This window comes from Chionomys nivalis, chromosome 3, assembly GCF_950005125.1.
Source record: "Chionomys nivalis chromosome 3, mChiNiv1.1, whole genome shotgun sequence".
Taxonomy (NCBI): Eukaryota; Metazoa; Chordata; class Mammalia; order Rodentia; family Cricetidae; genus Chionomys; species Chionomys nivalis.
This window is the reverse complement of record NC_080088.1, coordinates 71,123,281-71,148,760: the sequence shown is the minus strand read 5'-3', so window position 1 is coordinate 71,148,760 and position 25,480 is coordinate 71,123,281. Positions and strand designations below refer to the sequence as shown.

Sequence of the window (25,480 nt, the reverse complement as noted above, 5' to 3'; positions counted from 1 at the left end):
TGGAGAGAGTGGTTTTTTCAAGTAGGTCCTCAGAGGGCACGTAGGGTTTCTAGTGTAGCCCCGACTGTCCTAGAACTCTGTAGATCAGGCTAGCCTTGAACTCAGAGATCCACCTGCCTCTTTCTCCCAGTTTCTGGGATTATGGGAAAGTTACACAACTGGGTTTAGTTTTTTTTTTCCTTTGGGCGGAGGAGTGGCAGGACCATGTTCCTCTATATATCCCAGGCTGGTTTACACTATGTAACCCAGGATGACCTCAAATTTTCAGCAATTCTCTTTCCCAGTCTCCCCAGTGCTGCCGGTATTACAAGTATATGCCATCATGGTCACTGGACATTTTATGATTATGAGAAGTTAGTAGATATCAAATTGACATAGATTATTTTCTATCTGGGAAATGCCCAGATTTAGAAATATTACTGAGCAAGTCTAATCATTCCTAGCATGGGCTTGGGGAGCAGGAGCAGGGTGAAGAACAAAGAGCTAAGCTTTGGATACTGACAGAATGGCACTCCCTAATTCTTCCCTTAGCACACATGGAGTATCAGTGAGAAGGAAGTCCATTAGATGCATGGCTGTCTAATTTAGAGGGAATATTCCAAAGTGGGGTTGTAAGCTTCTGTGGCTGACGGCTTCAGTTTGCTACAGTACAGGTGTGGCTTAAAGGAGACCACTGTGAACTCATCAAGTCTGAATTTTATTTCACCCAGAGGCAGAGTGATGAAGGGACATTCTTCCATTTACATGTATCCCATGATTCTTCTGTTCTGTCCACTTGGGGTCGTGCTGGGGCTATTGTGAAGATTTTTCATCACTCCCAGGCACTGGCTCTTCAGCTGAGCATCTGCCCTTGTACTCACAGGTGTTTGTAAGCCTCTGTAAGTATAGAAAAACTGTTAATTTGATATTCATGCTCAATATTTTCAAAATGATGAACTGCTTGACAAGGTGAGAATGTTTCCTGGTGTCACTGGTTCTTTATTTTAAAATGTAGACAATATTGAAATGAAAGACACACTCAGAGCGCAATGCTTCCAGTAAACACCAGCAGCAGCAATGCATGCATTCACAGCATGGCGTGGTTGTAAAATCGTATCTTTACTTTCCCTTCCTACTCTTGACTTTATTCCTGCCTGTAGATATTTTGCTTTTTCTAAATCCAATGTTATAGCAGCTCTGCAGTACGGGAATCCCTTGATACCATTTGTTCCATGGTGTGGGAATCCCTTCCTTTCATTCACATTTCAGGGATTCTTTCTTTTAAATAAGAGAGGTGGCAACTTGAACAAAAGCATGGTTTCATGAATACAATCCACCTGTGAGAGGAGACAGGTGAAGTCAATGTTCAAGTCAGATCTTCTAGCTGTGAGGATCAGGATGGAAAGGGTAATCTCTGATTTGACCTGCACTCGATGCTGTACAAACTACCTTCACTTTTCTGTAAAATAAAAATAGCAGGACTGCCTCCCAGAGCCCTAAAGACTGGTGAGAATGTGCAAGACATTTGCTTTGCAGAGCCAGGGACAAGGGATATAGTGATGTAATTCACTCTGGAGCCTCACAGCTTTTCAAATCTTTTTCTTTGTCCTGTTTTTGTTGTTGTTTTTGTTGTTGTTGTTTTTAGAGACAGGGTTTCTCTGTGTAACAGCTCTAGCTGTCCTGGAATTCACTTTGGAGACCAGGCTGCCTCTGCCTCTTGAGTGCTGGGATTAAAGGCATGAGCCACCATGACCTGGCTGGCAGTTCAAATCTTAGTGTCCCATCTTTGACAACTCACAAAGCACTGTTTGCCTGGGGCACTCTGTAAAGACTGGAAAGGATGATGTAGAGTCACCCTTACAGACATGAACCATGTGTGTGAGCCCCTTGAAGACCTATTAAAACACAGGGTAGATCAGCATAAAAATGTAGAACTTCTTACTATTTTAAAAGAGATACCCCTCCCCCAGTTTATTTTCAGTAATGATTCATTGTGAATACCCAGATATGACTTTTTGGAATCATAGGTAGAATTGACCCCAAGTTGACCGCAACTGAGCTCCTACCATTTGTATATCTTGGCACTTGACAGTCAGTTGGACTTTGTTCTCCCAAGGTCTCATGTATACGTCAGCATTACAGCTGAGACCATTCTGATGAGGAAAGCAGAAACCAAGAGGAAAATCGTTAGTCATGAGGCCCATGAGCAATGAATTTTAAAGCATCACCCAGGCCCCCTGCTACTCACACCAGAGGACTTGACCTCACAATCTGGTCCCAGTTCCATGTTATTCGCCTTTGAACAGTTGGTTTCTCTGGCTATGAAGTCAATAAAATACCTCATTCCACCTACCACCTGTAAAGTTAATTAGAACAATGTTGACAGAGGTTTCTGTCCCACCCAGTCCCCCAGCCATTCAGTCCCAAAGAAATACAGAGTTCTACATTAATCATAAACTGGTTGTTCTATTAACTCAGGTTTCTTATTACTTAATTCTTACATCTTAACCCATAATTCTTGTCTGTGTTAGCCACGTGGCTTGGTACCTGTCATCAGCAAGGCGTTCTCATCTGTGTCCTCTGCGTCTGGGTGACGACTACAGACTGAGCTTTCCTCTTCTCAAATTTCTCCTGTTCTTGTTGCCCCACCTCTGCTTCCTGCCTGATCATTCCACCTAGACTTCCTTCCTGCCTGGCTACTGGCCAATCAGCATTCTATTAAACGGGTATAAGAAACAAATCTTTACAGGGTAAACCAATATAAGTTTTTAATAAGGATTAATGTAACAAACTATCCTTTTTTACTCTGATGAGTTTAAAGTTAGAACCCTGACATTTTGATTATGTACTCATCATTTTAATTGTCATACTCCCCAAGCTACCAGTATCTGATACACACTTTAGGTTTGTATGCATATCTAGGATTTCTAGATATTAATTGGGTAGAGTCCTTTACTATGTACAAGAAAAACTGGCTACAGTATTTACTTTCATCCACACGTATCAATTTTAAGACTCAAGAACTGCAAACCGCGTTCACCAGGGACTCAGGACTTAAGTTACAATACAATCCGAGGTATGGGAGAGCAACCTCAAAATATTTTCTTTAAACATTTTTTGTTGTCTTGCTGCCAAATACTGAATCAGTAAATTCTTATGTAGATTAATATGCAATTCGGAAAATATTTAGATTATCTATAGCTTCTTATTATTATTATTATTAATTTGTGTTTTTTTTTTTTTTTTTTTTTGAGTTAGGGTTTCTCCATGAAACTCTCCTGGCTGTCCTGGAACTTGCTTTGTAGACCAGGTTTGGCTCAAACTCACAGATATCCAACTGCCTCTGCCTCCACTAAGTGCTGGCATTAAAGGCATGTGCTACTACCACTTGGCTGTATGGGCGTTCTTGCATGTACATCTGTACAACACATTGGTGTAGTAGTGTCCTCAGAGCTCAGAGGAACATCTGGAGTTACAAGGGTTGAGGGCCACCATGTTGGTCATGAGAATTGAACTTCAGTCCTACATAAGAGCAGTCAGTCCTCTAAACCACTGAGCTGTTCAGCATCCCTTCCAGTAAGTATTTAGTAACAGTTTTTTTAATTTTTTTATTGAGTTAAACATTTTCTCTGCTCCCCTCATTTCCTCCTCTCTCCCTTTCTACCCTATCCTGTGATCCCCACGCTCTTAATTTACTCAGGGGATCTTGTCTTTTTCTCCTTCTGTGTACATTCATATCTGTCCCTCTTAGGGTCCTTCTCATTGTCTTTGGTAACAGTTTTAAACACAACACAATCTTGTCTATAAACAGTAGCCCAATTTTGTGATCCAATTATTTATTATAGGTTTGAACCGTATATTTGTTTGTTTAGAGTATTACACAGCTATTGCAAAGAATGCATCTGTACATACTTACTTGGAAGGACAGTTCTTACTGGAAAAAAAAGGAGAATTACACACTTATATGACAATCCCATTTCATAAAAAACATATGAAACCTTTTACAGTTTTTTATGCTTTTATGGTTTTATCTTTGTTGTACTAGAGAGGGGTGCTAGCATTTACCAGGGACCTACTACTGAGTATTATCCTCAACGTTTTAAATTTTTATTGTTTTATTTGGGAAATAATCTCATTATGTAATTCAGAGTGGTCTGTAGCTAGTGACTGTCAAAATCACAAACCTCCTGCCTCAGCCTTCCAAGTACTAGAATTACAGGTGTGAGTTGCCATTCTGGCTTCCTGGTGCTGACAGCTCAACTTAACTCAGAGCTTGGGGGTGGGGGATGCAGCACAGCTAGTAGGGGTTCAAGACCGCACCCACTCTGCCACCACCACTGGTGTTCTGATCAAGGTTTGCACCGCACGAAGTCTGAAGCCACGGTGCCAAATTTTGTTTATCTATCTATCTATCTATCTATCTATCTATCTATCTATCTATCTATCATCTATCTATCAATTATCTATCTATTATCTATCTTTTTATCTATCTGTTTTATTGATTTGGGGGATAAATAAGTACATAAAATACATTTGATGCTGAAAATATAGAACAACATGAAGCTTCACAGCCTCTCTTTCGATGCCAATTATATTAGCATAAGTTCGTTAAGAACTTTGGGTGTGGTTAATTTTATTGTGTGATGTTTTATTGTTTATTCAAGTTTATTAAAAATGATAAGATAGAACAATAAGCAAAGTGAAAAGGCAAACGGGTAAAACTGAGATGCAGGATAAAGTTTGTCATGAGCATAAAGCCCGACGTTGAAAATTAGACATTGGGCTGAGTATCTGAGAAAAAAATTTACAATGTGTACCAGTCATTAAAAAGGTTTAATGTTACTAATAAGCAAAGAGGGGTGCTTTGGGAAAGGAGAGCAACATCATCCGCAGTTTTCCAGACCAGCGAGGATGAGGACATGCAGACACCCACTGTTGAGCAAGTGCACACTTGGTCCATGCTGGGAGGAGGAGAATCAAGACTACATCCTGTTTAGTGGTCTCCTGCCTCAAGGGCTGGATCCTAGTGCCCATGTCATGAGGTCCTCTCTCCAAGCACATAGTTCATTCCTAAATAAAAAAAAAAAACCCTTCTCTCTCTCTCTCTCTCTCTCTCTCTCTCTCTCTCTCTCTCTCTCTCTCTGTCTCTCTCTCTTTTCTCTCTCTCTCTCCCTCCTTCCCTCCATATTTTCCTTCCTCCCTCCCTCCTTCCCTCTTTCTCTGTCTTTCTCTCCCTTCCTTTCTCTCTCTCACACACACTCTCCTTTTTTCTTTCTCACTTTCTCTCTCTCCTTCTTCCTTTTTTCCTTTCTTCCTTGATTTTTTTGAGACAGAGTTCCTCTGGGTAACCCTGGCTTTCCTAGAACTCAAGCTGTAGACCAGGCTGGCCTCAAACTCCCAGAGATCCACCTGCATCTTGAGTTCTGGGATTAAGGATGTGTGCCAGCATCACTCACCTCAGTTCTTTTCTTGAACCTACCTACCTCTCCATTTTGTTTCCATAACACTACTATGACAGTTTGCTTCAAAAGTCACAGGTACATGCAAACTGAATTGAGGGTTTAGTTCAGTGCAGCAAGCCCTAGGCCTTGGGTTTGGTCCCCAGCACCACAAATGAACACATAAACAAATCCCTCAAAATCAGATATCTACAATTTTTTTTTTTTTACATTTCTTCTTAGGACTTGTGTTAAAAGAACATTCTCAAAACTGTGCACACAGATTTTCAGCATTTGTTCATCTGTGCAGAGACAGGGACAATTTCCACAGCCCCAGGGGACACCGTCCACAGCTCCAGAGAATCATCATTCACAGCCCCAGGGCCATAAGCAGTGGGGTAGGAACAATTGACAAGAAGCAGCAGAAACCTCACTCATGGGAGATTTGGATTCAGAGCTTGGTGTCCCAACTATCAATCCAGTTTGGAGTGGATGCACACTCTAATAAGACTAAACAAATAAAGCTAAGACAAGGTTAAAACTATATAAAATATCTTTAGCAACTTAGCAAGATCTTGGTCAAGAGTCTGCATCAAAACAAGTTCCTATCAGCTAATTGAGTCCCTGTAAATTGCTACTTCAAAGGCTGCTTTGATGACCAGTTTAAAGTCAAACAGAGGCTTTCAAATGAAATTCATACTATATTCTAGTAGATTTAGCAGCTAACTGAAGGTTTGTCTGTAACAGAGACTGCTTTTTTGTTTTCCAGCTGAATAGTCACATGAAACTCTATTAATTACAACACTGGGCAATGATTCAGGCATATTCCTAGCTAGCTCTTCCATCTTAAATTAACCCATTCCTATCAATCTATGTATCACCATGAGGCTGTGGCTTACTGGTAAGTTTCCATTGTCTTTCTCCTTTGGCAGACACATGGCATCTGCTTGGCTCTGCCTTCTTTCTTCCAGCATTGAGTTTAGTTTTCCCGCCTAGTTCTATTCTGTGCTGCCATAGACCAAAGCGGCTTCTTTATTGACCAAACTAATAAAACATATTTACAGCATACAGAGGGTAATCAGTTGTCTGCTTCCTGTTTGCAGTATTATCTCATAATGTTCCCTTGTCATTCTTGACACACACAAACATGCACACACACACATACACACACACACTCATACACACATGCACATACACACACAAACACTCATACACACATGCACACTCCCACACACTCATACACACACATGCACACACACAAACACACATACACACACACATGCACACACACACAAACACGCATACACACACGCACATGCAGGGGTGACGTAGAAGAAGGCGGATGAATGAAGGGCTCCTAGACCCAAGCCTCATATGTGCAGTACATGACACACAATTCTGACATCACTAAGAATAAAGAAATTTCATCGGACAGCAGAACCATCAGACAAGAATAAAGCAAGCACAAAGAGGAACAGTATAAAGCAGCAGCCCCTTTGAGGGAGCCGGCCTGTGACATCAGTGAGTCTCAGTGCTGTGAGCATCACACAGAGGTCAAATGTCAGTTGAGATTCATTTTAATAAATTTTGTCTACTCTTTTTGGTGAAAACACTGAGGAAACTAGAAAGATGAGAATGAGTAGACCCTTATGCCACATTCTAAAATCCACCACTGTGGACAGGGGAGGCACACAGCTCTCCACTGAATCATCTCTTTTCAGTGTCGCTTTCTGTAGGCGCAGCTGTGGCATCAGTGCATTCTCTCTCTCTCTCTCTCTCTCTCTCTTAAGAGACAGGGTTTCTCTTTGTAACTGCTCTGGCTGTCCTGGAGCTCACTTTGTAGACCAGACTGGCCATGAAGTCACAGAGATCCACCTGCTTCTGCCTTCTGAGTGCTGGGATTAAAGGCGAGCACCACCACAACCCCAACTCATGGATTCCTTTTTACAGTCTGCTTTTTGTTGGCTACTAATCACAAGACATTCCTGCACCGAACACTCCTTACAGAGATGCCTTTAAGTCTCTGCCTAAGGTATTCTTCATTTAATCATTCCCATATTGTTGGTCCTGTTATTATTATCAGTAGGGATGTGGTGGGGTGGAGTGAGTCTGTGTGTGCCATGGCATGTGTGGAAGTCAGAGGACAACTCCGCGGAATTGATTCTCTCCTTGCACCCACGTGAGTTCCAGGGATGGGATTCAGGCTGTCTGTCGGGCGGGTACAGAAAGTGCCTGCCATCTGAGCCACCACACTCACCTGGAGAGTGTGACATTTTACCACATCTTTTGCTCCTATAACCGAAACGAGAATGACTATGGCTATGTATGAAGCCTCTTGTTTCAGATGCCTAGAAATCCAACTACTAAGCCAAATGGTGGGCATTTTCTTACTAGATTACAAAGATCACATTGGCTTCTTTAACAGTTTGGCTCTACTTTGATTACCTTGTATCTAGGTAAGGCAGCTCGAGTCTCTAGAGTAGGAATCTGTCCTTGCACAATACGATTATAGACTACCAGCACTGTTTGAGGGTCTGGCTTTTTTAATCCAGCTACTCATTTTACAGATGGTGCCACAAAGGCTGAGATTTTCATAACCACACAGAGTCACCAAGGATAGAGGCTGTTTTATAGCTGATCCTCTGATCCCAGATGAAGGTAACTAGCTTTTATGATAGGGCGAGAAAGTGGAGCTGAGGCCCTAGAGATATAGACATGAGGGCATCCATGGCAAAGGGAGAGGAGGGAGAAAGAACAGGGCCATGTGAGAGTTATAGGTTCTTAGTGAATGACTAGTGATGTGGCTTAGTCCAAGGGGTTTAGCATTTCTTCCCCCTCCCCACGCCTCCATCCCCCCTTTGTGTGTGTGTATGTGCACGTGTGCATGTGTGCATGTGTGTGTATTAAATCAGATCTTGCTATGTAGTCCAAGCTGACCTAGAACTTGTAGCAATCCCCCTGATTCAGGTTCTGAGAGCTTGGATAATGGGTGTGCACCACAACACCTTACACAAATGTTCTTATGAGACAAGAGCCTGCAAAGAGTGAAAGTAAAAGCCTCGCTCTTCCTCCCCAGGACTTTGCTAACTCTATAGTGGTTTCCAGGGTTTGTACCGTTTTCTGGAGTCTGAAAGTCATTTGGCACACTTTGCCTAATTTGAGCTTCGCCCCAGACATTTTCAGGTAGAAAACAGAGCTTTTGCTTTGTTTTGTTTTGCTTTTTGTTTTTCAAGGCAGGGTTTTTTTGTGTAGCCCTCACTGTTCTGGAATTAGCTCTGGAGACCAGGCTGGCCTCAAACTCAGAGATATGCCTACCTCTACTTCCTGAATGCTGGGATTAAAGACATGCGATATCACCTTCTGACAAACAGAGAACTTGAAAAATACTTGTCTGAGACCCTCAAGCACAGAGCAGAGTTGGGAGTTGAAATTTGAACCATGAAATCCTATTACAAAGTACAGTTTCCCCAACCACAGTGAAGACCAGCAATCAAACTAGCAATCAATCTGCACACAGACTACACCTCCCCATCTTTGTGTGTTTACAGACCTGGGATGTCGCTTTTTTCACTGTGTGGATCTTGAAATAGAAAGAATGGTTATTCTCTGTGTTAAGCTTTTTGATGGCATGACCGAGAGGCTCTGTCAACACTGGGCTATCTACAGGTATGGTACTGGGGCATCCAGGGCATTTCGCAGGAAGTGGGTGTGTCAAATACTGTCCTGAAAAAGAAAACAGATTTATAGTAAGTAGGTATACCCAAAGAGTAGTCTAGTCAGGATCCTCTCACACAGAGGCCCAGCATCCTCATTTTCACAAGGTGGGAAATGAGCAGAGCAGAGTTAAGGGATGGTGGTTCATGAGACACTCATTTTCTTCCTCTCTTTTTCTCTCTCTCTGTCCTTGCAGCTCAGATGCTTAGGGAAGCATGTCTTTGACCATGTTGAGCCATATGTTCTTCTTCTTTTGATCCCCTCCCCCTCCAGACATATTCTGATGTGTCCCAATGTTGTGAATATTAATTTAAAATGTGTTACATTTGTTTATGCTGTGATACAAAGATTGTTGCAGTCTTTTACATTGCATGTATGTAACTCTGCGAAGCTCTGATCCTTTGACTGTCTAAAACATGTGATGGTCTCATAAGGAGCTGAATGGCCATGCGCAAGGCAGGAGGAAGGATAGGCAGGACTGGCAGGCAGAGAGAATAAAAGGGAAGAAAAATCTGGGAGGAGAGAAGGAGCAGGAGAGATCAAAAAGTGAGAAAACAAAACCAGCTACCCAGCCAGCCATGGAGGAAGAGTGAAAGTAAGACACAGAAGTAAGAAAAGAAAAAAACATAGCAGGGAAAGATAGATGGGAGCATTTGAATTAAAGAAAGCTGGCTAGAAGCAAGCCAAGCTAAGGCCAGGCATTTATAAGGAAGAATAAGACTCCGTGTGTGATTTATTTGGGGCTGGGTGGCAGGCACCGCAAAGGTCTACAAGAGCTCGTTCCAGGACAGGCTCCAAAACCACAGAGAAACCCTGTCTCGAAAAACCAAAAAAAAAAAAAAAAAAAGAATCAAAGAGTAAGAAACAACCTTTGGTGCCCAACGTGAGGTTAGAGTGAAAGAAAATTCATCATCCCAAACCAGCCTTGAAGTCTATATGGAACAAAAATTGGCCTAGAACTTCTGCTCCCCTGCTTCAGTTTCCCAAGAGATGTGATTACAGGGGTGTGCCACCGCATCCAGCTTAAAATTTTGCGTCTTCAGTGTAAGCTTGGGAGAAATGTGGAACTTAGAGGAAGGCAGTGGTGAAGTAAAGGAATGAATAAATGAGCCTCCAGCACGGCTGCAGTGGACAGCGGTGTCTTGGTACTTCACATCACGATCTGTGCACAGCGCTGCCTCCGGCTATGACATGTGCAGAACTGTTTTAACTGTGAGAGAAGTCAGCTCTCTTTTGAGAAATGCCAATTTAGCCATAAGCTTTTCACAGACAAACTTCCATTCTAACATGCTGGGAAATCCATCTTTATCTGGAGGGATTCCATTGTGGATGGCTTAAAATGAGTCTTCTCCAACTCAAAACCCCACATTTAAGAACAATTTGTAGAAAAGGAAAAGAAAGCCAGCTGGCATTGCCCCTGAAGATAGCCTTGACCCAGAGAGCACACACTGTTCCTTCTGTCCTGGGTTGACTTGGCCATTTACAGACATGCTGCAGCTGGGTCAGAAGGCAGACCCCATTGCTTCCCCATGGCCCCCTATGTGCTGTCTCACCTGAATAGATGTTACAGTCCTGAGAGAAGTCAACAATTTTTTGATCGATATCCACAAAGGCGTTATCTCTACACTTCCAAACATCCTGGTGGTTCAAAATCAGAAATTAAAATCAATTTTGAAAACAAACAACTAATAAAAATCAAAGACAGTAGTCTTGCTTAAGAAATTCTTGCATAGGGAAAAGGGGAAAAAATAGAAGCTGAAAGCAAAAGAAAACCAAAAGCACATGAGAGTATCTATGGCTACAAATAAACACAGAGGAGCCGGGCGGTGGTGGCGCACTCCTGGTCTACAGAGCTAGTTCCAGGACAGGCTCCAAAACCACAGAGAAACCCTGTCTCAAAAAACCAAAAAAAAAAAAAAAAAAAAAAAAACCAAAAAACACAGAGGGACATGAAATAAGAATGTTCACTACATGGTGAATGTATAAGTGAGTGGGTTTCTCTCTTTCTCTCTCTCTCTCTCTCTCTCTCTCTCTCTCTCTCTCTCTCTCTCTGTGTGTGTGTGTGTGTGTGTTTCTGTGTGTTCACAAGTGTGGGATGATGAATCTCTTGACAATGGAGTTAAAGAAGTTTGTAAACTTCCTGATGTGAGATGGAGGTGCTAGAAAACAAACTCAGGTCCTCTATAAGATAGGGCTTCCTTATAATCATTGAGCCACCTCTCCAGACTCTGCACTAAGGTTTCTCGCTTAGCCTGGGGGAATAAATTGTGTGAATATGAAATAAGATATAAAGATAGATAGGATGTCTAGATATAAAATGTAGATTTTTCCACTTAAAACATTGAAAGTTGTAAAATTAGCTGTTGTTGATTAAAATTCACCATGCTATAAAATCTTCACTGCTGCATTGAAAAGTAATTTTACCCCAACAGAAATTCTAAGTCCAGTAAGCAATAGACAAGCATCCTACCCTTTTTTGGCCCCTCTGAATGTTCATCTACTTTCTGTCTTTATGAATTTGCTTACCTTATATATTACATATAAATGGCTTCATACAATATTTATACTTCCGTGTCTGACTCACTTCATTTATCCCATGCTTCAGAGTTGACACATGTTGTAGGTGCATCATCCTTTGGTGTATGTACACAGTATGTCATTCATCCATTCACCTGCTGTCCTGGTTAGTTTTTTATTAGCTAGACGCAAACAAGAATCACGTGGGAAGAGGGAGCCTCAACTGGGAAATGCCTACATCAGTTTGGCTTGTTGTCAAGTCTGTGGAATATCTTTTTCTTTCTTTTTAAATTTTATTTTATATGTGCAAGTGTTTTGCCTACATGCGTGTGTCTACCATGTGCCTGGTGCCCTTTGAGACCTTGAGAGGGAATCAGAAACCCAGGAACTGAAGTTCCAAAAGGCTTTGGCTCAGCCGAGAATGCAAACTGTGTTCTCAGGAAAACAATAAACGCTCTTAAGTGCTGAGCCCTTTTTCCAGCCCCAGCATTTTCTTGATTAATGATTGGCATAACTGGTCCCAGCCCACTGTGGATGGTCCTACCCCCTGGAAAGGAGCCCCTCAGAGGAACAAGAATCAGCCTGGTCAACAAACCAGTAAGCAGCTTTGTGCTTTTGCTTCAGTTCATTCCTCCGGGCTGTTGTTTGAGTTCTTGCCTTGGCTTCCTTCAGTGAGAGACTGTGACTTGTGATAAAATAAAGCCTTCCCTTCCCAAGTTGTTTTTGGTCAGTATTTAATCACAGCAACAGAACTGAGTAGAACCCCTGTTGATGGGCACATGGGTCATTCATACTTTTGGATCCTATGAGTAGTGCTGCTGGGAACACGACTTTTTCTGTTTGAACTTCCTTTTGAGTTCCTTTGGGGAGACATCTAGAAGTGTAATTGCAAGGACACCTACTAATTTTCTGTTTAGTGTAGCTTGATTTATTTGTTTGTATATTAGGTGTGCATACCTTCATCTGTGTGCATGCACGTGAACGTGTTTGTACACAAATTCAGAATCCAAAGGTTGATGTCAGAGGCCTTTCTTAGTTTCTCTCTACCTTATTGGTTGAGATGGAGTCTTTCACTAACCCTGGAGCTCTCCCATTCAGCTAAGGCCAGTGAGTACCATGATGTCATCCACAGAGGGCTAGAATCCCAGAATGTGTTAACTAACATGAATGTAGAATTGAGAAGATGAAGAACCAGGAAGGGAAGAGCTGAAGTAAGGAGCCGGGGTCTGGAGGAGCCTGTGGAACACTGAGCACACATGACGTCAGAGGAGACAACGAGAGGATGGCAGCCCAAGCCCTTGGCCTCATCCCTGGTGACGGTAAATACTCAGTGTGACGTGTGGAGTGTCTCAACCCAGCAGCGTGGGGCCCAGAGATCCTCTGTGACCATGGATGCGAACTACCAAACCATATCTCAGGTTTAGGGACAGTCTTACCACAGGGTTGACAGTCCCATCATGCTGTTAACAAAATGTTAAAGACGATCATTCAACTTTTGCCTACTTACTCCATCCGCAAGGGATTTGCACTCTGGAGATAAGAATAGAAACTGCTCCTTTGAACAATTAGTTTGCACAATTGAGTAAGTGATTTCATATTTCAGTCCAGCCACCACCTGAAATGATTTTAGGTTGAGTGAGAACTTGAAGTTCAGCATGAACATTAATCACAGTGAGCAAAAGTTATAAACATCTTTAAACATTGAATTAGATTGAGCTCAGGGAATACACACCATCATTGCTACCAGGCAAAGGGATTACTGAGTAAAAATTAAGTATCTTCGCACATGTGTGCACACACACAACACACATACACACTTCCATGTAACTGCAAAATACACACAAACACTCCAATGTAATTGTAAATTGTATATATATACATACATATATATTTAAGCACACACCTATATATACATATATGCATTATATTTCTTGAAATAAAAGCCCCACAATCTTTCCTTTTCCAGGTTGCCAAAAGGGCATGTTTCCCCCAGCTTTGTGAAACAATAGGATTGGCTATACAGGAGGAATGAGAAATGGGAATGACCTTTTTTGGTGAGTCTACTGGTCTCAGATCACCAGGTAGTGAAATTCTCCTGCTTTGTTCTTGACAGGCCCCACACTGACCGCCAACTACATGCTGAATATACACGATCTCCATGGTGAGCACCTCCCCATGCTGACCACCCACCCTCCCTATGCTGACCACAAGCTCCATGCTGACCACCCCTCTTCCCCATGCTGACTACCCCTTTCCCTATCCTGACCACCCCTCTTCCCTATCCTGACCACCCACCTTCCCCATCTTGACCACCCCTCTTCCCCATCCTGACCACCCACCTTCCTCATCCTGACCACCCACCCTTCCTATGCTGACCACAAGCTTCATGCTGACTACCTTCTCAATACTGACCACATACCACCCTCATGCTGACCTCTGTCCATGGACACAGATGGGTAAAATACAAATCTCTTGCTGTGGCAAGTTAAACTGAAGGTAGAGAATGATACATAGGCAGAGGTAGGCAGATCTCTGTGATTTTGAGGCCAGCCCTGTTTACACAGTGAGCTCCATGACAATCAGGGCTTTGTAGAGACACCCTGCCTCAAACAAACAAACAAACAAAAACCCAAATACATAGATAGATAGATAATCAGATGACTGTGGAATAGACAGCTTTTCCACCTCACCACCATGAGCGAGTGTCAAGTATAATTTAGGGTGTACCCAGGAATTCATGTCCATCTTTTTAGGACCAATTTAATACTTTGAGGCAGTATTTAATTAATAACAACAAGATAGTAATACGGATTTTTAAAATCCTAAAACCAGAATGATAATTTCATGGAATGCTGAACTATTTGTTACAAGCAAGCTCCAAGGGAAGAATATGTGAGTCACCCTTCCCTTTGTATGGGTCACTCTGCTCACTTGGGCCCTAGAGAAAGCCCCTTGTTTTAAGAGCTATTCTTGTGAAAATGCAGAGGAACACTCCAGTATACTAAGCATGAGACCAAACAGGTTCCTCCTGGCAGGGGGAACAGCAGGAACCACACAGGTTTATTTTATGTGACAAGATGCTAATCTAACAAATTTTTAACCATATCATGTCATGAAACACTGAAAAAACAAACCTGTCTCTTGGCTGATTTTACTTCTTTAAGAGCAAAGAGGTGGGAGCGCCTGGTGTCGATGTTGAAATGCTCGACTGCGTGTTTCAGGACAGGCTCCAGTTCAGGGCTATCAGGCAGTATGGGGTGTACACAGCCCAAACAGGTGTACTGGGCTGTCAATATGGGTCCATTACCTTGACAAAGAGCAGACAAAGAGACAGCGTTAACAACTGAAAACATCTCTCATATACTCTGTCCCCAACCCAAACCATTTAGAAACTCCTGATAACTGACTTTCCATAGGAGTTTTACTACCATAGGAGTTAAACATGATGAGAGTCTAGGGCTCCTGTGTAGTCAGAGGGAAAGTGGAGAAAAGAAAGAATAGTTTTATGTTATATTTTTTATTTAACTTCTTAGAGATGGTCCTCATATGCCCATGTCTAAGAAGTGTTGGTCTGGAACTATGTGTAGCCAAGGATGGCCTGGGAAGTCTAATCCTCCTTCCTCTACTGTCTACAGGCCTCTGTATTGTCTGAGTTTCTGTCCCGCCCAGTTCCTGCAATTGTTAAGTTCCAAAGAAATGACACAGAGATCTACATTAATTATAAACTGATTGGCCCATTAGCTCAGGTATCTTATTAACTCTTACAACTTATATTAGCCCATTATTCTTTTCTATGTTAGCAACATGGCTTGATAATTTATCAGCAAGGCAGTCTTATGTTGCTTCTTCTGTGACAGGCTCACAACTGCAGAAAAAGCTTCCTTCTTCCCAGAATACTCCTGTTCTCATTGACACACCTCTACTTCCTGCGTGGTTGTCCCACCTATACTTCCTGCCTGGCTACTGACCAATCAGCGTTTATTTAAAATATAGTTGACAGTACACAATTGTCCCACACTACTTCCCCCCGTTTTTTTAAAAATAAAGGAAGATATCCATGGTCCATTTTTGGGAATATGGGCATAGTTTTCCGGGCTACTTCCTGCTGGTTGGGGGCACTGATAATCTTATAGGGACCTAAAGAAAATTTAGAATTATGATCAAGTCCTGACTAGAGTATCCTGTGAAGCTTGATCGTCTCAGGCAGCATCTTGAATCTGTTCTGGATGTAGAACTCTGACATCTGGGCCATCTGTTCCTACCAGAAATTTCTCAAGTGCTCTTCCTTGATTGAACCTGATTTTTCTTAACTCAGAATGAATCCATAGCCTCTCATTTCCTGTGGAAACAAAAGCAAAATCTCTTCTCCAAAGTAACATACCTTTTGACTTCAATTTTGAAGTCAAGGTATTTTCAAAATGCCTATCTTGGGTTAATTCAGCAGCATTTATAAACAAATATCTTTTAGCAGCAGTTGCTCCTTCCTCAGCATTCAAACAATTCAATGAGAATATAATAACATACAGTGTCCAGACTCTATGTGTATTTTTCATCTTTATGTGGCTTTATTTTAACTTCGATTTCTTTTATTTTCATTTTTCATTTTTGGCTATTTGACACAGAATTTCTCTGTGTCAAAATTTGTCCGGGAGTTTACTCTGTCAAACAGGCTGTCCTTAAACACACACAGATCTGTCTGCCTCCCAAGTGCTGGGATTAAAGGTGTGTGCCACCACACCTTCAATTCGCAGAGATCGCTCTGCCTCTGCCTCCCAAGCAAGCGTTGGGATTAAAGGCGTGTGCCACTACGCCTTGAATTCACAGAGGTCTGCCTGCCTCTGTCTTCCAAGTGTTGGGACTAAAGGTATGTGCCACCATACCCAACTACTTCCTTTTTTTATTTTAAGGTCTTTAACCTTTTTTATTTACCCTCCCAAGCTTGCAAATATTTTTAACAAGCTGCAAAACATTTAGAGGTTTTCTTTGTCTTTGAATCTCTCTTTACTATATTTCTCTCTCTCTTTTTCTGACCACATGAGTCTTTAATTTGCTAATCAATATGGAGAGGATTAAAGCCATGGCTTTGACAGCTGGATCTAGCTCATTCCTTAGCTTTCTGAGATTCCAGCCTTATGGTAGATGTACCAGCTGTAGCCATGTATATTGCCCCAAATCTATGACGTTCCAAGGTCTCTGCCACCAAGCAAGCTGCAACAGTGCTCACAAACCACACTCAAATGCTCTGTAGCAGGCCTCCAGCCTGAAAGAGTCAGTGTTGTGCAGGCAGAACGGCCCAGAAAGCGTCATTTTAAAATGGTGCAGCTTTTTTCCTGCTACAGCTAAAAACCAAAAAGCATGCGGTCAGCTTTTCATCAACACCATTTAAGTGTTTGGTGGCCTCTTAAAAGAGCTGCAAGGTTTTGCAACTAAAGCTGAGTCAGGAAGCCTTTCTTAAATGAGAGCACTCGCCTCTAGCTAGCAGAGACCCCTGGGAAAATGCTGTTTCAATGAGCTGTGCTTAACTCTATTCTTTGCTGTCTAAAATTACTTCCCAAACTCTGTCAGGCTTTATGTGGATGCAGTTGACCTACATTGGATGCCATTTATTGTCTGAGTTTTTTGTCCTGCCCAGTTCCTGCAGTCATTAAGTCCCAAAGAAATCACACAGAGTTCTACACTAGTTATAAACTGATTGGCCCATTAGCTCAGGCTTCTTATTAACTCTTATATAAACTGACTATTCTTATCTATGTTAGCCACATGGCTTGATAACTTTTTCAGCAAGGCAGTCATATCTTGCTTCTTCTTGGCAGGCTAACAACTACAGAAAAAGCTTCCTTCTTCCCAGAATACTCCTGTTCTCATTGACCTGCCTCTACTTCCTGTGTGGTTGTCCCACCTATGCTTTCTGCCTGGCTACTAACCAATCAGCATTTATTTAAAATATAATTGACAGAATACAATTGTTCCATCTCTCATATGCACCATCCCAAACTCAAAACATTTAGAAGCTCCTGATAACTGACTTTCAAATTACTCCTACATGAGTTAAACAAGATGAGAGTCTAGGACTCCTGTGTAGTCAGATGGAAAGTGAAGAATATTAAGAATAGTTTTTTATGTTATATTTTTTATTTAACTTCTTAGACATGGGTCTCATATACCCCAATCTTGGTCTGGAACTATCTGTGTAGCTAAGTGTTATTCCCCAGAAGGCCCCTGAGCGTAGCTTGCCTGGGGAACTACATTTCCCAGGAGCCCCTAGCGTTCCACGCAAAGGCTGCACAGGTGCAGAACATGGAGTTTGACGCACGCACGTGGGGGACCCTTTAAAAAGGCTGAAACACTGTCTGTTCGCTCTCTTTTTCCCCTTCTCTCCTGCACGCCTCAATAAACCTCGCACGCCACGTGGGTTTTGTTGTGTCTTGTGTCCTCCTTTTCGCTGCTAAGAAGACTAAGAAGACGAAGAACAAGACAACAGAAGAGAAGAACACTAAGGATGGCCTGGGAAGTCTGATCCTCATTCCTCTACTTTTCTCTGCAGGCCTCTGTGCCTGACTTATGTGATGGGGATTGAACCCAGGCATTCAGGCATACATACTGGCTTTTCAGAAAAAGGTACAGGAACAGAGTTGTGTGAGGAGAATTCTGAGTGTCAATGAGAACACAACAAGAAACAAGACAAGGGTCTTGTGACCTCAGTTGCTTCAAAACACAGAATTGTTCTTGCAATGTGTTTTGGGCTCCCATAGCAAATACGAGCAAATTACTGCTTGTTCTTGTTAGTCAATTAAATATTGAAATTCTCCTTGGTATGTCTCTATCGAGAAACACATGAGTGCCACAGTGTGGCTTGTCCTTGTGACTATATACAGCATGTGCTCATGGGAAATTTACTGATGTGGCCTTTCTCTTTTCTATGGATTTAAAAAAAACAAGATGTACTTATTTATTATGCATGCAGTGTTCTGGCTGCATGTATGCCTGCCTGCCAGAAGAGGGCACCAGATCTCATTGCAGATGACTGTGAGCTGAGGGTTGAACATAGGAATCTGGAAGAGCAGCCAGGGCTCTGAACATCTGAGCCACGTCTCAAGGCCCTCATGGGACCTTTCTTCACCGTCAGGGTATAAGTCGTCTGAGGCTCTGAATGAAGTTGGTTATTGCAGAAGACTTTAGTCTGCCTCACTTAACAACTCCATGCTCACAGGTCCCACCTCCTCCAGGACGGTGAACACTAGCTGAGCTACATCATTAGGCCTTTATTTTAATGATCACAGTAATGTATTAACTCACCATTTTATAAAAGGGAAGCATTACAGATATATCATAATCTTTTGTGCTAATTAAATCTCCTTTATGCCTCCTTCCATTTACTTCCTGTCATTAATCCTGACAAAGTCAACCTGATCTTTAACTCTTGGAGGAAAACCATACCAAACAGATTTTTCTTTCCTTTTTTTTTTTTTTTTTTTTTTTTTTTGTCATACATCATCTAAAAGAAATCATTGGCAGGTAGAAAGTGAAAGGCTGTGAGCTGGCAGGACAGCACTCGTCTCTGTGTTCCTATGATTAGTGTGGTAGTTTGAATGTAAATGGTCCCCACAATCTCAGAGTGACACTCTTAGGAGTTTTGGCTCTGCTGGAGTAGGTGTGGCCTTGTTGGAGGAAGTGCATCACTGTGGGGACAGGCTTTGAGGTTTCCTAAGCTCATGACCCTCCAGTGTCACGGTCCATTCTCTGCTGCCTTCTGCTCAAGATGTAGCCAGAACCATGTCTGTCTGCACACTGCATGCTCCCGGCCATAATGATAATGGACTGAACCTCTGAACTGTAAGTGAACCTGCACAAACTAAATGGTTTCCTGTATAAGAATTGTCATGGTCATGGTGTCTCATCACAGCAATAGAAACTCTAATTAAGACAACCAGCATAAAAGGCCAGAGGTTTTCTTGTTAGTCAGCTCAAGAGGAGCCTTTCCTTGAAGTCCATCTGCCCCTGCTATCACACGCCAGGTGCTGAACTAGGGTGTAGGGACACATTGTCACTTCCATGAAGGAATGACAACCAGGTAGAACAGAAAGAGTGTAGACAGCATTTCATGGAGGTTGGCAGGAGCTAGGAAAACCAGGAGGATAAAATGAGATCAGAAAGGATGTCTATGAAAATGCTGAAGCTGCCTGAGCTGGAAGGAAGAAGCTGGCAAGAGCTGTCGGTATGCTGTGTGGGGGCTGGGGAGCTGTAATGGTCGAATGAGGTAACACATGATCCATGTGAGGTAATTAATACATGTAAAGTCCCTAGACCCACAGCAGCACCCAAGTGCTTGGTGAGCGTGAGCTCTCGCTGGCATCTGCTGTCTACGTCTGATGATGCCCAGACATTGCGTCTTTCATCATCTCATTTCCTAGCACACCAGTCCTGTGAAGTGTGCAGTCCTACTCTCTCCGTTTCTAGACAAGGAAAACAGGAAGTGCAGATGATAAAAACCTGGACTGATTTCAGATCAGAGCCGACCCCAAAGCCCACAGTCTCCTCCCTGTAGGGGGCGCTGTGGGACTGGAGGCAAGTCCAAGTCTCCTCCCTGTAGGGGGCGCTGTGGGACTGGAGGTGAGTCCAAGCCTCCTCCCTGTAGGGGGCGCTGTGGGACTGGAGGCAAGTCCAAGTCTCCTCATCCTCTGTCAGCCTCCACCCACACCATCCCAGCTGACACAACACAGGAGTTAGGATAGGTCTGAGGGGATGATTGACACAGCCTGACCCAATCCAAAAACCTATGTAGGGCTACTCTGCCCACACATCTGCCACAGTGCAAACACGGCAGATGGCATTGCATTGTCACCGTCTGCAAAGGTAAAGCAGTCTGGTCTGGGTTGTGTTCCTGGTACATACGCATAATTAATGCCCAGTGCAGGCTCCTACCCTCTGTCACCACTAGGGAAGTCCCCCTGATGTATCACCCACCTGGAGTAATATTGCAAGTCTGGGTAACTACGTAGAATTTCTCAGTTTCACTCTTCCCCACTGTTGCTGTACATTCTCCAGTGGCCTAAAAGAAAAGAGAGAGGCCATTTGGTCGAGTCTTTCTTTCTCATGGATGCATCTAGCTAGTACTGTTTGTTGCTAATTGTGATTTAATGGTTTTTTTCTAATAGTTTTTTTTTCTTAGATTTATTTGATTTTATGTACGTGAATGTTTTGCCTGGATGTATCCTGGTGCCTGTAGAGGCCAGAGGACAGCATCAGATCCCATGGAACTAGAGTCACAGACAGTTATGGAATCCATCTGGGCGCTAGGAAACCAATCCAGGTCTTCTGCAAGAGCTCTTAACCCCTGAGCCATCTCTCCAGTCCTCTAACAAAGTTTAGAGACATAGGAATGAATATTTAGTGACTGCTCCCACAGGCCACTGATCTTCAAGGGTCAGGGAGAGGCAGAGTAAGGCTTCTGTACTTGAGCCTCGATGTGCAGTCCTAGAGAGGCTTCTCTGTTGCCAAGACAGACGCTGTGCCTCAGGAAAACAGGCTAAGCCTCCTCCTTGATGTCCCTTTTACTGTCAGTGGGTTCATGTTCTCTGCATAATTTTTAGTTAAACCTCTTAGAATATCCCCCTCCATGCTGCTGCGTGCCCTCTGCCCTGGTGCCTCTCAGTGCCTGTGTTTTCCCATCTTGTAGAAATACACCACATGCATGTAACAGGTCATTGCAATGAGTAAACATGCAAACACACAGAAAGAGCCCAGTGGAGCAGCACACAGTCAGTCTTCCATGGTGGCTGTGTCCAGGCATGGTGCTGAACTGTGCTCTTTGTCTTCTTCTTCAGCCTTATCCACTGTACTGAGTATCAGGAGCTATAATGTGAGGCTAGAACTCACCCCATGCCTCCCTGCAGCTCTGAGAGATTCTGCAGGGCATAGATGCCAGACAGGCTCAGTGAGGGGCAGAGCCAGCACGGCAATCCTGGTCTCCTAATCTGGGGTTCCCTGTGCTCTTTTACAACCATGGAGGACCACAGTGTGAGCACACTCGGGAGGATGCTGACCTCCCATCTAGGAGGGGAGTCCAAGCTTATGAGAATTATCTGCTTCTCAGGCAGATGACTGCCAGCCATTCCCTCTCACCCATGCAAGGCATCCATCTGCTGCTAGATCTAGAGTTTCTTGAAGATGCCTGTTGTCAACAGAATCCTTTGTTTAGTTTATCTCATTTCAGCCTCCTCCAGCCCGGGAGACCAAGGTTGTCTCATTTTAGTAAGGTTAGAGCACCTACTGAGGAAGGCCAAGTGACTTCCTACCACTAGGAGGCAAAGTCAAGATTTGTACTTAGGCCCAGTATAGTTGGAGTTCCCATATTTTTCTTCACTAGACCTTGGGCTCAGCCCAAATGTCTATCTGTTGTCTCTGTGGGGTCTGACACACAAGCTTTGGTTGGTTATTAGGACCATCTTCTCATGGGAGGACAACAAGACTGTTTTTGATTGACATATCCCTGGTTTTTCTGTCCTCACAAGAATTTAGACAGAATGAGGCTAAATTTTCTATATAGTGAGAGGTTTATGTGCATCCTTCATAAACAAACTCAATAATAGAAAGCATGCCCTTGTATTTAAGAAAGTCTGTCGATGATAATGGGCAAGGAAGTTGGTATGTATACATAATGGAAGAATTCTAGAGAATTAAACCTTGTCACTTGCAGCACGGAAGGGACTGGAACCAGCAGGTTAGTGAAAGCATCAGGCACAGGCCAGCAAGGCCAGCAAAGGTGATGTCACAGAAGCTAGGAGCGGAACACCGGAGGCTGCGGACAGGACAGGGCTGGCGAGAATACCGAGTGAATACAGACAAGGATTTTATATTGTTCTTGCAGAACGGCTGGAAGGTTTTGAATTTTGTCACCATAAAGGACTGATGGCTGCCTGAGGAGACAGGTACCCCGGCTTTAAACAAGCCCATAGGGATCAAATCCTCAGACGTACCCCACCATGTGTACAAGTTTTATGTTTGATCTATCAGTTTGACACTCTCATTTAAATGTTACAGAGCCCTGGGGGTTCCACGCAGCAGGCTGGGGACTTTGGAAGGAAGAGCAGACTCACGGCTTCCTCGGCGTCCCTGTAGTCACAGTCCTGCCAGGTGAGGCCACTCTGAACAGGGCAGTTGCCCTCCTTGATCTCATACTTGAAGGAGTAGAATGTGTCAGAACCCACCTGAGGAAAGCAAGGGTAACACGTGGCGGCATTCAGTGGACCCGGCAGCAAATATGTGGGAGTTGATGCATTATGAATACCTGACCATCTCAGACTCAAGGAGCATTGTGTTTCTTAAAATATAAACCTTTGCATAAATACTCCTTGGAAGAATGCTCATAATATCCTTATACTCTTCGCAGTTCCCAAGCAGCACCCATAGTATTAGCCCTGCCCTCTTTTTGTGAAATCTAGTTTACATGTACATATCTGGGTCTTTAAATGTCTGGTTGAAGGTGGGCATAGTGCGAAGCCTGTAATGCAGGTACCACACTTGGGGAGCTGAGACAGGAGGGCCTTGGCTTCAAGGCCAGCAGAGCTACAACATAAGGAGGCCCTGCCTCAAAAAACCCAAAGGCCAGGGTCCAGCTTAGAGCTCGGGCGACATGTGCCCTGGGCTGAATCCCCAGTGTCCGGGAGGGTAGCCGGCTACAGGGACATCGTAGAACAGACTCCCGTGTACCCAACCATCATCCAATGGAGACAGCAGTGCACAGTGGCCCAGAGCGTCTGGGGGGAGAATGCGAGCTGTGCTGTAGCGAGAAACAAAAGGCTTCGTTTTACCTTCAGAAAACAAACAAACAAGTCTACGTCCATTGGGATTTTCTTTTTATTCTCATGTCAAGTTATTGGATTTTTCTCCTGCTGAAGTACTGGACCAATCCAAAGAAAGAGTCTTTAAAAGTAAAATTTATTGTATTATATATTTTTTAAAACTTCTACATTTTTAAAAAGTTTTAAAAGTGTGTGAGTATTTCCCTGAGTATACATACATTTACTACGTGTGTTCCTGGTACCTATCGTGGCCAAAAGAGGTCCCAGATCCCGAGTTATAGATGGTTCTGAATGATCATGGGTGCTGAACCCAGGTCTCCTACTAGAGTAGTCAGTGCCCTGAACCACCGACCACCTCTCTAGTCTGTGAACTCTATCTGTATGTCTATCTGTCTGTCTGTCTATCTATCTGTCTATCTATCTGTCTATCTATCTATCTATCTATCTATCTATCTATCCATCCATCCATTCATCTATCATCTATCTGTCTATCCATTCATCTATCATCTATTTATCTATTTTATGTCTATCTATCTATATCTATCAATCTCTACCTATCCATCATTATCTATCTAATCTAATCTATCAATCTCATCTATTTACCTACCTATGTAACAATCTTCTATCTATTCTATCAATATCTATCTATCTATCTATCTTGATTTTTTCCATACAGGTTTTCTCTTTGTAACAGCCCTAACTGTCCTGAAACTTGCTCTATAGACCAGGCTGGCCTCAAATGCACAGAGATCCACCTGCCTCTGCCTCCTGAGTGCTGGGATTAAAGACATGCACACCACTGCCCGGCTTTCACCCAACCATTTTTAAAACTCTTAATGATTTTGTTTTTGTCTGATTTATAAATCCTGTCTGCATTTGCCTCCTGCCTGAGTGGACTAAGGCAGAAACGAAAGCATAGTCAAATCCAGCTGAAACGAACTGGGGGAGGGGGTAGCTGGTGAAGCCCTTGCCTACCTAGCATGCCCTGGGTTTGAATCTCTGCCACCACATGAACCTCGCATGGAGGCACACGCCTGTAATCAAAGCACTAGGGAGATGCAGACGGGAAGATGAAAAGTTTACACTTATCATCAGCACCACAGCAAGCTCGTGGTCAGTCTGAGGCTGCCTGACACCCTGCCTCAACCTCCCTGCATCCCCCCAGACTGAAGAAAACTAATGGACACTTTGTTATAAACCTCGAAGAATCAGCTGCACACACTCGGTGGTATTCACTTGGTCCAAGGCAACGATGGCAGCTCTCTTCCTGTTCCCTTTATTCTGCCCATGCAGAACTCTCACTCAAGACTGGGAGGTCATTGAGTTCACAGACCCAAGGCTGATTAAGTTGCTGGGTTGCCCTGTGCCTTGTCCCATTCAAACATCTCCACCTGCTGCTGTTTCTCTCTTCCCAGGAAATGGCTTTTAGGGTCACTCAGGAAGCCTCTCTTGCTTACCTAAGGACTGGCCACCTCCCGTCCTCTACTCCCATGCCAGAGAGCACGAACTACAAGTGATCTCAGGGTTAAGCAGTCACTCACCATTTTAGTGCCCTCTGTCACTCGGTACAACACAAACTTGTTGCCAGTTTTGTTCCCAGCATTGTATTTCTTCAGAGCAGCGTCCACAGCATGAAACACATCCTCATCATTGCAGTCGATTTTCTGGGTGGTTTCTTCCTGTGCTAAACTTGGGAGCAGCCTGGAGCAGAGGAACAGTATAGTAATTAGCTTCATGATTCGAGTTTCCCTCTAGAATCGGAGGGGTCGTTTTGACAAGAACTGGAAGCCAATTCAGCAGCTGCTCTTAGCAGCCTCTCTATTCTGTCCAGTCCTCCTTTCTCCCTGCCTGACCACTGGGACCCTATTTGGATTCCTGCCGTCGCAGGCTGTCTGCCCTCTTCCCAGAGAACAAATAGGACTTGGTTAGCTGTCCAAGCAGGTTTCAGGCTGGAACATTGCAACACATGGGTTGTTGACCAGCGTCTTTGAAAAGAATGTGGGAAGGCAGAGCCCATTTCCAAAACATTGC

General features: G+C 43.4%; 1 protein-coding gene across 1 annotated transcript; it reads right to left on the bottom strand.

The window, feature by feature from the left end:
- Window positions 1-676: 676 nt before the first annotated feature.
- LOC130871957 (T-kininogen 2-like) lies at window positions 677-25,361 on the bottom strand. Its single transcript, XM_057765689.1, has 10 exons — window positions 24,991-25,361; window positions 22,745-22,855; window positions 20,613-20,697; window positions 14,783-14,955; window positions 13,156-13,263; window positions 10,685-10,769; window positions 8,968-9,140; window positions 2,228-2,335; window positions 2,046-2,132; window positions 677-876 (listed from the first exon to the last, which is right to left on the bottom strand). The coding sequence occupies exons 1-10, from the start codon at window positions 25,183-25,185 to the stop codon at window positions 793-795; spliced, it is 1,209 nt and encodes a 402-aa protein (XP_057621672.1). The 5' UTR covers window positions 25,186-25,361; the 3' UTR covers window positions 677-792.
- Window positions 25,362-25,480: the final 119 nt, after the last annotated feature.

Excerpts from the sequence above, each read along its gene's own strand:
- LOC130871957 (XM_057765689.1), bottom strand. The coding sequence starts at position 25,185 with ATGAAGCTAATTACTATACTGTTCCTCTGCTCCAGGCTGCTCCCAAGT. Across the intron at positions 22,856-24,990 it reads TGACAGAGGGCACTAAAATG|GTGGGTTCTGACACATTCTA; the intron begins GTGAGTGACTGC and ends TGCTTTCCTCAG. Across the intron at positions 20,698-22,744 it reads ACAGGGACGCCGAGGAAGCC|GCCACTGGAGAATGTACAGC; the intron begins GTGAGTCTGCTC and ends CTTTTCTTTTAG.